Source organism: Staurois parvus, unplaced genomic scaffold (genome assembly GCF_062004578.1).
Source record: "Staurois parvus isolate SC_StPar_1 unplaced genomic scaffold, SC_StPar_1.0 ptg001307l, whole genome shotgun sequence".
Lineage (NCBI taxonomy): Eukaryota > Metazoa > Chordata > Amphibia > Anura > Ranidae > Staurois > Staurois parvus.
Window position 1 is genome coordinate 48,961 of NW_028319103.1, and position 17,423 is coordinate 66,383.

General features: G+C 43.1%; 1 protein-coding gene across 1 annotated transcript in view; it reads left to right on the forward strand.

The window, feature by feature from the left end:
- Nucleotides 1-5,859: 5,859 nt before the first annotated feature.
- The window catches only part of LOC149437133 (uncharacterized), a 150,243-nt gene continuing 138,679 nt past the window's right edge, over nt 5,860-17,423 (forward strand). Inside the window, exon 1 of the mRNA XM_089661090.1 lies at nt 5,860-5,975. Coding sequence (XP_089517216.1) covers nt 5,924-5,975 — 52 coding nt within the window. The 5' untranslated portion in view covers nt 5,860-5,923. The remainder of the gene's footprint in view (nt 5,976-17,423) is intronic.

The following is a 17,423-nucleotide window of genomic DNA, read 5'->3' on the forward strand; positions in this document are numbered from 1 at the left end:
GGCAACAGTAACTCATGTCAATATGGACCAAAATCTCTGATGAATGTTTCCAACACCTTGTAGGATCTATGCCACAAAAAATGAAGGCAGTTCTGAAGGCAAAAGAGGGTCCAACTCCGTACCAGCCAGGTGTACCTAATAAAGTGGCTGCTGAACGTAAACCAGTTTGCTCTTTGAAGGAAAGTAGGTCCATATTTGAAGTAGCTTCACTGCTTTACTTGGTAGGACAGGAGGGAAAGGAACTGGAATATCCAAAGCTCACATGGGGCTCCTAGAGCTCCTTGGCTAGAAGCTGTTGGGTGGAGCTCATGTTTCAGAGGAAAACACGTGGACCTTCTTCCAGTGCACGTCGACCACACAAAACAGGAGGTATAGGTGTAGCTCTGGGACAAAAATCTAAGTCCATTGTACATAATTTCCTGTCCCTTTGACAGTGGTGGAACCCTGAGTGCTGGGATATGTTTGTTACCAGCTTGTGACATCTGGGGAAAATGAGGCTGGCATTGTGTTTAGCAAGACTCTCCCATTCTATCCAGCCAAAAGATTTGATAAACCTCATAATCATTATAAGGCTCCCAGCCTGCTCACCGTGAGGGATGATACCCTCCAGGACTGAGCTCCAGCTCTGAGGTCTCAAACCTGGTAACCAGCCCTCTCACAGAGCCAGCATTCCCAGAGGGGAAGGGATAACAAGAACTCCTCCCAAAGAAGGTGGCCTAACTAAGGACACTTTGAGAACATTGCCTTTGTGTTTTGTCAAGGATAGGTCTACCCACTAATAACAAGCTTACTAGGGGTTGGCCAACTGACAGAACACATAGGACTCTCTGTATCCAGATGTAACACTCTTCAGGTTTGTTAGGTAGTTTTTGTGAGATAGAGGCTGAGTATCAGCCTGGGGATGACTTAGCCTGGGGAGTGAGATAGTGAGGTTACCTCGGGACAGGCTGGAAGGCTCTATCGGGTCGGGGCTTCTGGAGCCCTCCCACCTTTACAGAAATGAGAGATTTCTGAAAAAGGGGTGAAGAGGAGGAAGCCCAAATCTGCATGTTTGAAGGACTCTAGCTACTCTCCTGGCAGGAGGCTGGGCATGGTGACCAAGGCAACCCTCAAATGTGGCAGAGCCTAGGGGGAGGTGTGCAGTGTTGGGTCGAAGATGGATTATGGATGGCTGGAGTAAGGAGCCTGGGAGGGGGCCCCAGGGAGAGGAGCCTACCTACAGGTTGGTTACTAGAGAGGAGGATCTCCTCTGCCTCAACGTCTCCTTGGGAGGACAGCCAGTGCAACAGGGAAGGAGCCAGGCCAGCAAAAGGCCTGAAGGTAGCTACCAACACATTGGGTTAACAGGAGAGGACAGTGTGAGTACTCTTACACCCCCTGGACCAGATAAGGGGAGAGGGCAGTCAGGTGCAATACCCAACTAGCTTCTCATCTGGGCCTGTTCAATTGACAGCTGTTAGGCCCCCTTGCTCATGGATACCCTCAGGCAGTTGGGTGAAGAGGAGGAATCATCCAAGGTCTGAGGGGGTACACTTAAGAGCCTTTAGTGCTCTTCAAGAAGAGACTGTTGCTAACTGAATCTTTGTACAGAGTTGCCAAGGAGTTGTCCTCAAGTCCTAAAGTTCCTCAGGCATCCTATATACCCCTAGACCCCATCCAATTTTAACTCCCTTATAAAAACCACAAAACCAGCTCAAGGACTGTTTATTGACTCCAGTATGCAAAGTGTGAAAATGCATGTTGGATGGCCACGCAGAGCATAGGGGGACCCTACCAAATCCAGCAGCCCTGAGGGAGGTAGTGATACACATACCTTTATATAGGACTCTGGAGTCTCCATAGCAGAGTGACTGGCAGGCGATTTGGTACAGATAATAATTGAGCGCAAATTTGTGCAAGGTAACCTAAAAAAGTGAAAGCAAAACAAAACATGGCGATAGGGAACACATCCCTACACAAGCATGGCACGTCCGATAGGGGACACATCCCTACACAAGCATGGCACGTCCGATAGGGAACACATCCCTACACAAGCATGGCACGTCCGATAGGGAACACATCCCTACACAAGCATGGCACGTCCGATAGGGAACACATCCCTACACAAGCATGGCACGTCTGATAGGGAACACATCCCTACACAAGCATGGCACGTCCGATAGGGAACACATCCCTACACAAGCATGGCACGTCCGATAGGGAACACATCCCTACACAAGCATGGCACGTCCGATAGGGAACACATCCCTACACAAGCATGGCACGTCTGATAGGGAACACATCCCTACACAAGCATGGCACGTCTGATAGGGAACACATCCCTACACAAGCATAACACTGCCAACAAAAGTAGTGAAAGAAGTGCAAAGAAAAACAATTACAGCACTGTGGTATTCGGAACGAGAGTGTCAACGACCCTCAGCTCTCAGGATGACACCCCCCACAAAGGCCGAGCACCGTCAAATCATCTCCTGGCAGAATTTTCATAAGAACTCCAAAGACAATGAAGAGGAGCAAATGTATCCCCAACATTTTCACGTCAAACAGACTCAAGCAAATGGAGAAAGACTTGCGGTAATGAAATATTTTTCACTCAACAGATAAAAGAGGCAAAAGTGACACAACTCAAAGAGTAGGTTTAGCACCATCGGCAAAGCCTGGCAAGTCCAACGACTGATGGCATAAATGGTGCACACCAGACACCCATGGGCAATAGGGGATCATGGGGCCCCTGTGTCCTCACCACTCCCACCACACCCAAAAAAAGCCTATGAAAGGTACCAGGGGCATCTCATGGGGCCCCCTACTGACCCCGGGCCCTTGGGCAGTGCCTGAGTTCCCAAATGGTCAGAGTGACTGCACAAAGCATCCAGCATGTTACTACCCTCTCCTCAGCTCCATCTGAGTTATAACATTTTGCTTACTGTAAAAAATAAGGAGTGACACGTCATAAAAAAGTGAATTAACACGGACAGTATTTGTAACACGAAGATTCAGAGTTGGGATTCGATCTGGAAATAAAAAACGGAGAACAGAAATGCGGTTGTATTTTAATATAGCAAACAGGAATGAACTTTCTCAAAAACTCCACTTTTTTCATTTCTGGTCTCTAGTTTTACAGCATTAACCCGTCTGGTGCTGCTTCAGACTCAATCCCCTTCAATGTCCACTCACCCTGGGAGACTGGCAAAAAATTTCATGTTGGTAGAATTGCTAAATGGAGAAGGTTAGTGGGTAGTCGCCATTACATTGACCCCGGAGGTGTGGCGGGAGAGCCACTATAACAATGACCTCTCAAGGGTTGAGTGAAGGCCACCTTAACAATGACCCTTCAAGAGTAGAGGGCCACCATAACAATAACCCCTCAAGGGTGGAGAGAGAGCCACGTTAACAATGTCCCCTCAAGGGTGATGTGAGGGTTACCTTAACAATGACCCCTCGAAGGTGAAATGAAAGCCACCATAACAATGACCACTCAAGGGTGGAGTGAGGGCTACCTTAACAATGACCCCTCAAAGGTGAAATGAAAGCCACTATGACAATGACCCATCAAGGGTGAAGTGAGAGACACCATAAAAATGACCCCTCAAGGGTGGAGTGAGAGCCACCACAACAATAACCCCTCAAGGGTGGAGAGAGAGCCACCTTAACAATGTCCCCTAAAGAGTGATGTGAGGGCTACCTTAACAATGACCCTTAAAGGGTGAAATGAAAGCCACCATAACAATGACCCCCTCAAAGGTGAAATGAAAGCCACTATGACAATGACTCCTCAAGGTTGAAGGTCAAGCCACCATAACAGTGAATCATTGGAGGTGGATTGAAAGCCACTATGATATGATAGTGACCCCTCAAGGGTGGCGGTGAAACACCATGACAGTGACCTCTCAAGGGTGGAAACCATAACAATGAGCCCTCAGGGATAGAGTGAAAACCATCATAACAATGAGCCCTCAGGGATAGAGTGAAAACCATCATAACAATGAACCCTCAGGGATAGAGTGAAAACCATCATAACAATGGCTCCTCGGCCATGGAGTGAGAATGAGAACATTGTGTAAGCCATCAATAGGAATGACCCCAAAGCTTGGTCCGAACACAGATTCGGACTGAACCTTGGCTGTTTGGGTGTTCCAATGAACGCCTGAACATTTACATGTTATTGCTTGGCTACATTAACATACATGGCCAGGAATCCCAGGCAACATAGGCAAAGGAGCAGCGTGGAGTTTCCCCCATAATTCATACAAGGTCCTTCAAGTCACACAAAAACGGCATGGGGGTTCCTCCACAATTCATAGCAGGCCCTTCGGGTCACACAAAAAATGACATTGGGGTTCCTCTGTAACTCTTACCAGGCCTTTCAGGTCACTCAAAAAGACAAAATGAAATGGCATGGGGTCCTTTCCAAATTCCATACCAGACCCTTCAAATCTGGATTATGGATTTAAGGGGGGGGACCGTACACAATCTGTGGCCCCCAGAGACTATCTTTGCCCCATATGAAAGAGTAAGGAATACCTAGTACCCCTGCTCATTCACAAAGAAAAATGCAAACTATAAAAACACATGTTTTTTGACGAATCCTTTAATGAAAAAAAAAGAAATGTCCTGCGGGCAGGGGCGGACTGACCATTTGGGAACTCGGGCACTGCCCGAGGGCCCGGGGTCAGTAGGGGGCCCCATGAGATGCCCCGGTACCTTTCATAGGCTTTTTTGGGTATGGTTTGAGTGTGGGCTAGGACACAGGGGCCCCATGGTCCCCTATTGCCCGGGGGCCCCATGAGTTGTCAGTCCGCCCCTGCCTATGGGGTACATCCATCATTATTCATGTTCTCCAGTGATGTCATCCCAGTGACATCATTGGCTAAATATGCTACCTGGCCAGGGTTATGGGGAAGAGGCCCCTGTCCTCATCAACATGGGGACACGGTGCTTTCCAAGGGACCCACTCTCCTTGGTGAGATATCCCCCCATGTTGGGGGCATGTGTCCTGGTGTGGTGCAGCAGGTGGGCTGCATACTTGCCTTTCCAGGCCAGCCAGGCTGTATACTTGAATAAAGGCATGATATGGATTTTATGGGAACCCTTCATTTGGGAACCCAAATTCTTGATTTTATTTGGGGGGGGGGCACTCTTAAATCTATACCAGATCCAAAGAACCTTGCATGGAAGATGGGGAACCCCAGGCCATTTTTTAATTATTTTTTTGCATGGGGTTCCCCTTATTACTTGGCCATTTTTTGTGTGTATCCCCCATTATTATCTATAGCAGACCCTCATCCAGGAGAACGGTGTGGTGTAGATGAAGGGAACCTCTGACTGCTTTCTTTACGACTGGGAACTGTCATTTGGCCGCCATTTTTTCCTTTGCTGTAGTAGGTTGTACATCGTCCAGATGCCCCACTTCACAGGCAGGGCCAGGGCACCTCCCAGGCATGTCCTATAAAGAAATTGTGCATTTTTATTGATGTCCTTTCAGCATTAGTAAAGTCGTTGCTCCTCAACCAACAGAATTTACAATCCCGGTTCTGTATTCTGTGGACAGGAAGGAGGACTGAGCTCAATGTCGTCTGATCCAGCGTTGGACGCACCCATAGGAGCACAAACCTGCATACAGCTGCTTGAACCCGATAACTTTCCTTCAGTGCAGAAACTTCTTTAGCGTCATCTTTCATCTTCTCTAATGGTCGGTTCTATGACCCAGGTAGCTGGGCGACCTCCTGTGACGGACACATGGAGGGGTCATTGTTCTATGCAGACCACAGGTGACGCCTCTAGACATGTCATTTTCAGTAATTGTTTTCCTTTTTGTCACCTCGTCATCGGACAGATTTACATGAGATATTTTTATCCCTGTATAGAGAGAGGTGCAGGATGTGGTGACAGACTACTGTGATACAGGACCAGGACACTCGCAGATATGTCCCTCCTCAGAATCCTCAGCCTGATCCTCAGTCTTCAGCTTCACTGGGGTAAGAAATTGGGAAAGGTGTGGGTATGGATGGGAATAAGTATGGTGGGTGTGGGGTGATAGGTGTGGTGTGGGGGGGATATGATCTCCATGTATAATACATAAGGGGGATATGATCTCCATGTATAATACATAAGGGGGGGATATGATCTCCATGTATAATACATTAGGGGGGATATAATCTCCATGTATAATACATAAGGGGGGATATGATCTCCATGTATAATACATTAGGGGGGATATAATCTCCATGTATAATACATAAGGGGGGATATGATCACCATGTATAATACATAAGGGGGGATATGATCTCCATGTATAATACATAAGGGGGATATGATCTCCATGTATAATACATAAGGGGGGATATGATCTCCATGTATAATACATAAGGGGAGATATGATCTCCATGTATAATACATAAGGGGGATATGATCTCCATGTATAATACATAAGGGGGGATATGATCTCCATGTATAATACATAAGGGGGATATGATCTCCATGTATAATACATAAGGGGGATATGATCTCCATGTATAATACATAAGGGGGGATATGATCTCCATGTATAATACATAAGGGGGGATATGATCTCCATGTATAATACATAAGGGGGGATATGATCTCCATGTATAATACATAAGGGGGGGATATGATCTCCATGTATAATACATAAGGGGGGATATGATCTCCATGTATAATACATAAGGGGGGGATATGATCTCCATGTATAATACATAAGGGGGGATATGATTTCCATGTATAATACATAAGGGGGGATATGATCTCCATGTATAATACATAAGGGGGGGATATGATCTCCATGTATAATACATAAGGGGGGATATGATCTCCATGTATAATACATAAGGGGGGGATATGATCTCCATGTATAATACATAAGGGGGGATATGATCTCCATGTATAATACATAAGGGGGGATATGATCTCCATGTATAATACATAAGGGGGGGATATGATCTCCATGTATAATACATAAGGGGGGATATGATCTCCATGTATAATACATAAGGGGGGATATGATCTCCATGTATAATACATAAGGGGGGATATGATCTCCATGTATTATACATAAGGGGGGATATGATCTCCATGTATAATACATAAGGGGGATATGATCTCCATGTATAATACATAAGGGGGATGTGATCACCATGTATAATACATAAGGGGGGATATGATCACCATGTATAATACATAAGGGGGATATGATCTCCATGTATAATACATAAAAGGGGATATGATCACCATGTATAATACATAAGGGGGCATATGATATCCATGTATAATACATAAGGGGGATATGATCTCCATGTATAATACATAAGGGGGGATATGATCTCCATGTATAATACATAAGGGGGGATATGATCACCATGTATAATACATAAGGGGGATATGATCTCCATGTATAATACATAAAAGGGGATATGATCACCATGTATAATACATAAGGGGGCATATGATATCCATGTATAATACATAAGGGGGGATATGATCACCATGTATAATACATAAGGGGGATAGGATCTCCATGTATAATACATAAGGGGGGATATGATCTCCATGTATAATACATAAGGGGGGGATATGATCTCCATGTATAATACATAAGGGGGGATATGATCACCATGTATAATACATAAGGACGGGATATGATCTCCATGTATAATACATAAGGGGGGATATGATCTCCATGTATAATACATAAGGGGGGATATGATCTCCATGTATAATACATAAGGGGGATATGATCACCATGTATAATACATAAGGGGGGGATATGATCTCCATGTATAATACATAAGGGGGGGATATGATTTCCATGTATAATACATAAGGGGGGATATGATCTCCATGTATAATACATAAGGGGGGATATGATCTCCATGTATAATACATAAGGGGGGATATGATCTCCATGTATAATACATTAGGGGGATGTGATCTCCATGTATAATACATAAGGGGGGGGGATATGATCTCCATGTATAATACATAAGGGGGGGTATGATCTCCATGTATAATACATAAGGGGGGATATGATCAGCATGTATAATACATAAGGGGGATATGATCTCCATGTATAATACATAAGGGGGATATGATCTCCATGTATAATACATAAGGGGGGGATATGATCTCCATGTATAATACATAAGGGGGGATATGATCTCCATGTATAATATATAAGGGGGATATGATCTCCATGTATAATACATAAGGGGGGATATGATCACCATGTATAATGCATAAGGGGGGATATGATCTCTATGTATAATACATAAGGGGGGATATGATCTCCATGTATAATACATAAGGGGGGATATGATCTCTATGTATAATACATAAGGGGGGGATATGATTTCCATGTATAATACAGAAGGGGGGATATGATCACCATGTATAATACATAAGGGGGGATATGATCCCCATGTGTAATACATAAGGGGGGGGGATATGATCTCCATGTATAATACATAAGGGGGGATATGATCTCCATGTATAATATATAAGGGGGATATGATCTCCATGTATAATACATAAGGGGGGATATGATCTCCATGTATAATACATAAGGGGGGGATATGATCTCCATGTATAATACATAAGGGGGTATGATCTCCATGTATAATACATAAGGGGGATATGATCACCATGTATAATACATAAGGGGGGATATGATCACCATGTATAATACATAAGGGGGATATGATCTCCATGTATAATACATAAGGGGGGATATGATCTCCATGTATAATACATAAGGGGGATATGATCACCATGTATAATACATAAGGGAGGGATATGATCACCATGTATAATACATAAGGGGGGATATGATCTCCATGTATAATACATAAGGGGGGATATGATCTCCATGTATATTACATAAGGGGGATATGATCTCCATGTATATTACATAAGGGGGGATATGATCTCCATGTATAATACATAAGGGGGGATATGATCTCCATGTATAATACATAAGGGGGGATATGATCTCCATGTATAATACATAAGGGGGGATATGATCTCTATGTATAATACATAAGGGGGGGATATGATTTCCATGTATAATACAGAAGGGGGGATATGATCACCATGTATAATACATAAGGGGGGTATGATCTCCATGTATAATACATAAGGGGGGATATGATCTCCATGTATAATACATAAGGGGGGATATGATCTCCATGTATAATACATAAGGGGGGATATGATCTCCATGTATAATATATAAGGGGGATATGATCTCCATGTATAATACATAAGGGGGGATATGATCTCCATGTATAATGCATAAAGGGGGGATATGATCTCTATGTATAATACATAAAGGGGGGATATGATCTCCATGTATAATGCATAAGGGGGGATATGATCTCCATGTATAATACATAAGGGGGGATATGATCTCTATGTATAATACATAAAGGGGGGATATGATCACCATGTATAATGCATAAAGGGGGGATATGATCTCCATGTATAATACATAAGGGGGGATATGATCTCCATGTATAATACATAAGGGGGGATATGATCTCTATGTATAATACATAAAGGGGGGATATGATCTTCATGTATAATACATAAGGGGGGGATATGATCTCCATGTATAATACATAAGGGGGATATGATCTCCATGTATAATTCATAAGGGGGGATATGATCTCCATGTATAATACAGAAGGGGGGATATGATCACCATGTATAATACATAAGGGGGGGGTATGATCTCCATGTATAATACATAAGGGGGGGTATGATCTCCATGTATAATACATAAGGGGGGATATGATCTCCATGTATAATACATAAGGGGGGGTATGATCTCCATGTATAATATATAAGGGGGATATGATCTCCATGTATAATACATAAGGGGGGATATGATCTCCATGTATAATACATAAGGAGGGATATGATCTCCATGTATAATACATAAGGGGTGATATGATCACCATGTATAATACATAAGGGGGGATATGATCTCCATGTATAATACATAAGGGGGGGATATGATCTCCATGTATAATACATAGGGGGGATATGATCTCCATGTATAATACATAAGGGGGATATGATCTCCATGTATAATACATAAGGGGGGATATGATCTCCATGTATAATACATAAGGGGGGATATGATCACCATGTATAATACATAAGGGGGGGATATGATCTCCATGTATAATACATAAGGGGGATATGATCTCCATGTATAATACATAAGGGGGATATGATCACCATGTATAATACATAAGGGGGGGATATGATCTCCATGTATAATACATAAGGGGGATATGATCACCATGTATAATACATAAGGGGGGATATGATCTCCATGTATAATACATAAGGGGGATATGATCACCATGTATAATACATAAGGGGGGATATGATCTCCATGTATAATACATAAGGGGGGGATATGATCTCCATGTGTAATACATAAGGGGGGATATGATCTCCATGTATAATACATAAGGGGGATATGATCTCCATGTATAATACATAAGGGGGGATATGATCACCATGTATAATACATAAGGGGGGGATATGATCTCCATGTATAATACATAAGGGGGATATGATCTCCATGTATAATACATAAGGGGGGGTATGATCTCCATGTATAATGCATAAGGGGGGATATGATCTCCATGTATAATACATAAGGGGGGATATGATCTCTATGTATAATACATAAAGGGGGGATATGATCACCATGTATAATGCATAAAGGGGGGATATGATCTCCATGTATAATACATAAGGGGGGATATGATCTCCATGTATAATACATAAGGGGGGATATGATCTCTATGTATAATACATAAAGGGGGGATATGATCTTCATGTATAATACATAAGGGGGGGATATGATCTCCATGTATAATACATAAGGGGGGATATGATCTCCATGTATAATTCATAAGGGGGGATATGATCTCCATGTATAATACAGAAGGGGGGATATGATCACCATGTATAATACATAAGGGGGGGGTATGATCTCCATGTATAATACATAAGGGGGGGTATGATCTCCATGTATAATACATAAGGGGGGATATGATCTCCATGTATAATACATAAGGGGGGGTATGATCTCCATGTATAATATATAAGGGGGATATGATCTCCATGTATAATACATAAGGGGGGATATGATCTCCATGTATAATACATAAGGGGGGGATATGATCTCCATGTATAATACATAAGGAGGGATATGATCTCCATGTATAATACATAAGGGGTGATATGATCACCATGTATAATACATAAGGGGGGATATGATCTCCATGTATAATACATAAGGGGGGGATATGATCTCCATGTATAATACATAGGGGGGATATGATCTCCATGTATAATACATAAGGGGGATATGATCTCCATGTATAATACATAAGGGGGGATATGATCTCCATGTATAATACATAAGGGGGGGATATGATCTCCATGTATAATACATAAGGGGGATATGATCTCCATGTATAATACATAAGGGGGATATGATCACCATGTATAATACATAAGGGGGATATGATCTCCATGTATAATACATAAGGGGGGATATGATCACCATGTATAATACATAAGGGGGGGATATGATCTCCATGTATAATACATAAGGGGGATATGATCACCATGTATAATACATAAGGGGGGGGATATGATCTCCATGTATAATATATAAGGGGGGATATGATCTCCATGTATAATACATAAGGGGGGGATATGATCTCCATGTATAATACATAAGGGGGGGATATGATCTCCATGTATAATACATAAGGACCCCAAAAGTATCCCACAATGTAACACCATCATCAATCACATTGTCTGGTGGTGTAGATCAGACATGTCCAGGGGCGGACTGACAACTCATGGGGCCCCCTACTGGCCCCGGGCCCTCGGGCAGTGCCCGAGTTTCCAAATGGTCAGTCCGCCCCTGGACATGTGCGGTTCGTTTCGTTCCGTATTCGAACATTTGGATGAATTTTTCATTACTCAGAGATTCGGATGTTTCTGAATTACAATAGAAATGAATTTATATAAATGTGAAATAAGGGAACGTAGCTATGTCTGACATTCCGAATGAAGTGGAATTGAATGCGAAAGCAGAAATACAATAAAATAGAAAGAAAAATAAAGGAATAGAATAGAAAATAATAGAAAACAATAGAAAAGAATAGAAGAGTAAAACAGAACAGAATAGAATAGAATAGAATACAATATTCAATAAAATAATAGAATTAAATAGAATTGAAAATAAAGGAATAGAATTGAATAGAAAATAAAACAATAGAATAGAAATTTACATTTTGAAAAGAATAGAATAGAAAATAAAGGGATAGAATAGAAAATTTAAAAAAAAACAGAAATGAGTAGAATAGAGTAAAATGTTATAGAAAATAAAGGAATGGAATAGAAAACAACAGAAAAGCACAAAAAATAATAGAATATAAAAGAATAGAATAGAATATAGCCGCCGTTTGATATTCAAATTTTGAAAAGAACAGAATAAAACTGAACAGGGTAGAATATAAAATAAAATAATAAAATAAGGTAGAATATAAAATAAAATAATAGAATATAAAAGAATAGAATAGAATATAGCCGCCTCCAAACATTCATATTTAAAAGAGAAAAGAATAGAGTAAAACAGAACAGAAGAGAATAAAATATAAAATAAAAGAATAGAATAAAAAATAATAAAAAATAAACGAATAGAATAGAAAATAATAGAATAGAATAGAATATAGCCGTTTTCTGATATTCAAATTTCAAAAGAAGAGAATAGAATAAAACAGAATAAAAGAGAGTAAAAAAAAATAATAGAATAGAAAATAAAATAATAGAATAGAAAAGAATAGAATAGATTAGAACAGAAAATAATAGAATAGAATAGAATATAGTAAAACAGTACAGAATACAATAGAATTAAAAATAAAGGAATGGAATAGAAAAGAATAGAATAGAAAATAACAGAATAGAATAGAATAGAATATAGCCACCGTTCGAAATTCAAAATTTTGAAAAGAATAGAATAGAGTAAACCAGAACAGAATAGAATAAAACAGAATAAAAAATAAAGGAATAGAATAGATAAGAATAAAATAAAACAGAAAGAATATACGATCTTCCGAAATTTGAATAGAATACATTTGAATGCCGTTTCGATACTTTTTGATTTGGTCGAATTGAATTAAATTCAACCGAATTCGGAAAATTAGAATCAAACTGGAAAACGAATCAATGGAAGGAATTCCGAAAAGTAATGAAACGTTCGGGTTCTGCACGTGTCCGGCGTTGATTTATTTAGATTGATGTGATCCGATCATCGCCTTCCCCTGACTGACAGGTCCAGCAGGGTCAGCAAAGGGGCGGGTCTCCTGGGTGATGTCATTGACCAAATATGGACATGTCAAACCCCCGGCGGGAGCGCGCCACGTCTCCTAGCATGTAATGTACCGAGTTTTGTATGTCCTCATTTATAGAACAGACTGCCCCACCCCCACCATCGCAGGGCCCCCGCCATCGCAGGTCCCCCAACCCCCATTATCGCAGAGCCCCGACCATCGCAGGTCCCCCACCCCCATCATCGCAGGCCCCCCACCATCGCAGAGACCCCACCCCCACCATCGCAGGGCCCCCACCATTGCAGAGCCGCCACCATCGCAGGGCCCCCACCCCCATCATCGCAGGGCCCCCACCATCACAGGGCCCCCACCATCACAGGGCCCCCACCCCCATCATCGCAGAGCCCCCACCATCGCAGGGCCCCCACCATCACAGGGCCCCCACCATCACAGGGCCCCCACCCCGCCACACATGGCTCCACTCTCACAAGCTGGTGTTTACTGACTGGGACTATTTTCAGTTCATCCTCGCACCTCTCACTTCCCTTTTCTGGTAGAAGCGTGTTCTCCACATACATGTCTGTCTCCGTGTTCAGCCTGCGGTATTAGGTGACATAAGTCAGTCTGACAACTTCCAGGAGGCCATTGTGTCATCTTCACCCAGGGACAGCGCTACGTCTACTGCTACGTTGTGACAATCCGGGACTAATTCTGCCTCTGTGCAGCCAGTCCCTGTGTAAGCTCTAATTAGTCCTTGTGTACGTTCCAACCAGTCCTTGTGTACATTCCAACCAGTCCCCGTGTACGTTTCAACCAGTCCCCATGTACGTTCCAACCAGTCCCCGTGTACGTTCCAACCAGTCCCCGTGTACGTTCCAACCAGTCCCTGTGTACGTTCCAACCAGTCCCCGTGTACATTCCAACCAGTCCCCGTGTACGTTCCAACCAGTCCCCGTGTAAGTACCAACCAGTCCCCGTGTACGTTCCAACCAGTCCCCGTATACGTTCCAACCAGTCCCCGTGTAAGTACCAACCAGTCCCCGTATACGTTCCAACCAGTCCCCGTGTAAGTACCAACCAGTCCCCGTATACGTTCCAACCAGTCCCCGTGTACGTTCCAACCAGTCCCCGTGTAAGTACCAACCAGTCCCCGTATACGTTCCAACCAGTCCCCGTATACGTTCCAACCAGTCCCCGTGTGCAGTTGTGTTCAGAATAATATCCGTGTGATGATAAAAGTGAGTAAAGCTGCAAATCCTTCTAATCCTTTTATTTCCATCCACACAAATGCATTGGGAACACGACACATTCTATTCCAAATCACAACATGAAGAAAAATACATCAAATTTGTGTCGTTCCTCTAAAAAAATGGAAGAAAAGTGAATATTAGACGGTTCAAAAAAATGGCCGTGTTTGTATTCTTCTTTACAAACTCCAACATTCACTATATAAACTGAGAAATGTTTGAAGATTTTGCTTTCCTTTGAATGACTTCATGAATATTTGGTTGTAGTCGCACTGTTTCTGAGAACTGCTGTACATCTGTGTTGCATGGAGTCCCCCAACTTCTGGCCCCTGTGATCAGGTATTCCAGCCCAGGATGATTGGACCACATTCCACACTTCTTCTCTATTTCTTGGTTTTGCATCAGAAACGGCATTTTTGATGTCACCCCACAAGTTTTCTAATGGATGAAGATCCGGGGATTGGGCTGGCCACTCCATAACGTCCATCTTGTTGGTCTGGAACCAAGATGTTGCACGTTTACTGGTGTGTTTGGGGTCGTTGTCTTGTTGGAACCCCCATTTCAAGGGCATTTCCTCTTCAGCATAAGGCAGCATGACCTCTTCAAGTATTCTGATGGATTCAAACTGATCCATGATCCCTGGTATGCGATAAATAGGCCCAACACCGCAGTATGAGAAACATCCCCATATCATGATGCTTGCACCACCATGCTTCACGGTCTTCACAGTGTACTGTGGCTTGAATTCAGTGTTTGGGGGTCGTCTGACAAACTGTCTCCGCCCACTAGACCCAAAAAGAACAATCTTACTTCCATCAGTCCACAAAATGTTGCCCCATTTCTCTTTAGGCCGGTCAATGTGCTCTTTGACAGATTGTAACCTCTTCAGCACACGTCTTTTTCCCAACAGTGGGACTTTGCGGGGACTTCTTGCAGATAGCTTGGCTTCACATCGGCGTCTTCTAATTGTAACAGTCCTCACAGGGAACGTCACACCTTCTTTCATCTTCCTGGAGCTGATTGTTGGCTGAGTCCTCACAGGGAACGTCACACCTTCTTTCATCTTCCTGGAGCTGATTGTTGGCTGAGTCCGCCCCATGTTGGCTATTCTTCTATCCATTCCAATGGTAGTTTTTCGCTTTCTTCCGCGTCTTTCAGGTTTTGGTTGCCATTTTAAAGCATTTGCCATCATTTTAGCTGAGCAGCCGATCATTTTCTGCACTTCTTTATATGTTTTCCCCTCCAATCAACTTTTTAATCGAGGTACGCTGTTCTTCTGAACAATGTCTGGAACGACCCATTTTCCTCAGAATTTCAGAGAGAAATGCACTGTAACCAGCATGTCCAACATTTGCTGCCTTCCTTCCTTAAATAAGGGCAATAATTGCCACCTGTTTATCAAAGAATGAATGACGTCACTAATAGAACTCCACACGGCTATTATTGTGAACACGCCCCTCAATGAGTGATTCAATGACACAGAATCAGCAGCATGCATGTCATGACTGTTGGGTCTGTTGGATTTCTATGACTCTACTACACCTGCTAGGAAATTATCTGCCATGTAGAAATATCATTTCCACCAAAAACAGAGATTGATCCCGTTAGTGATGTCTGATGGCTAGTATTTTCAACACAACTGTACGTTCCAACCAGTCCCCATATACATTCCAACCAGTCCCCATGTACATTCCAACAAGTTCCCATGTACATTCCAACCCAGGGGCGGACTGACCATTTGGAAACTCAGGCACTGCCCGAGGGCCCGGGGTCAGTAGGGGGCCCCGTGAGATGCCCCTGGTACCTTTTTCATAGGCTTTTTGAGTTTGGGCAAGGACACAGGGGCCCCATGATCCCCTATTGCCTGGGGGCCCCATGAGTTGCCAGTCCACCCCTGTTCCAACTAGTCCCCATGTAAGCTCTAATCACTCCCTGTGTATGTTCCAACCAGTCCCCATGTACTTTCCAACCAGTCCCCATGTACACTCCAACCAGTCCCCATGTACTTTCCAACCAGTCCCCATGTACATTCCAACCAGTCCCCATGTACATTCCAACCAGTCCCCATGTACATTCCAACCAGTCCCCATGTACTTTCCAACCAGTCCCCATGTACATTCCAACCAGTCCCCATGTACATTCCAACCAGTCCCCATGTACATTCCAACCAGTCCCCATGTACTTTCCAACCAGTCCCCATGTACATTCCAACCAGTCCCCATGTACTTTCCAACCAGTCCCCATGTACATTCCAACCAGTCCCCATGTACTTTCCAACCAGTCCCCATGTACTTTCCAACCAGTCCCCATGTACACTCCAACCAGTCCCCATGTACATTCCAACCAGTCCCCATGTACGTTCCATCATCTTCTATAGGAAGATGCATAGACACTGTATATACATTGTAATAATGACTCCTCCTATAGAGTGACGTCACGTCCAGGGGCGGACTGACAACTCATGGGGCCCCCGGGCAATAGGGGATCATGGGGCCCCTGTGTCCTTGCCCAAACTAAAAAAATCCTATGAAAAAGGTACCGGGGCATCTCATGGGGCCCCCTACTGACCCCGGGCCCTTGGGCAGTGCCGAGTTTCCAAATGGTCAGTCCGCCCCTGGTCACGTCTCTGTCCGTACATCACTATACATTGTAATAATGACTCCTCCTATAGAGTGACGTCACATCGTTGTCCGTACATCACTATACATTGTAATAATGACTCCTCCTATAGAGTGACGTCACGTCTCCGTCTGTACATCACTATACATTGTAATAATGACTCCTCCTATAGAGTGAC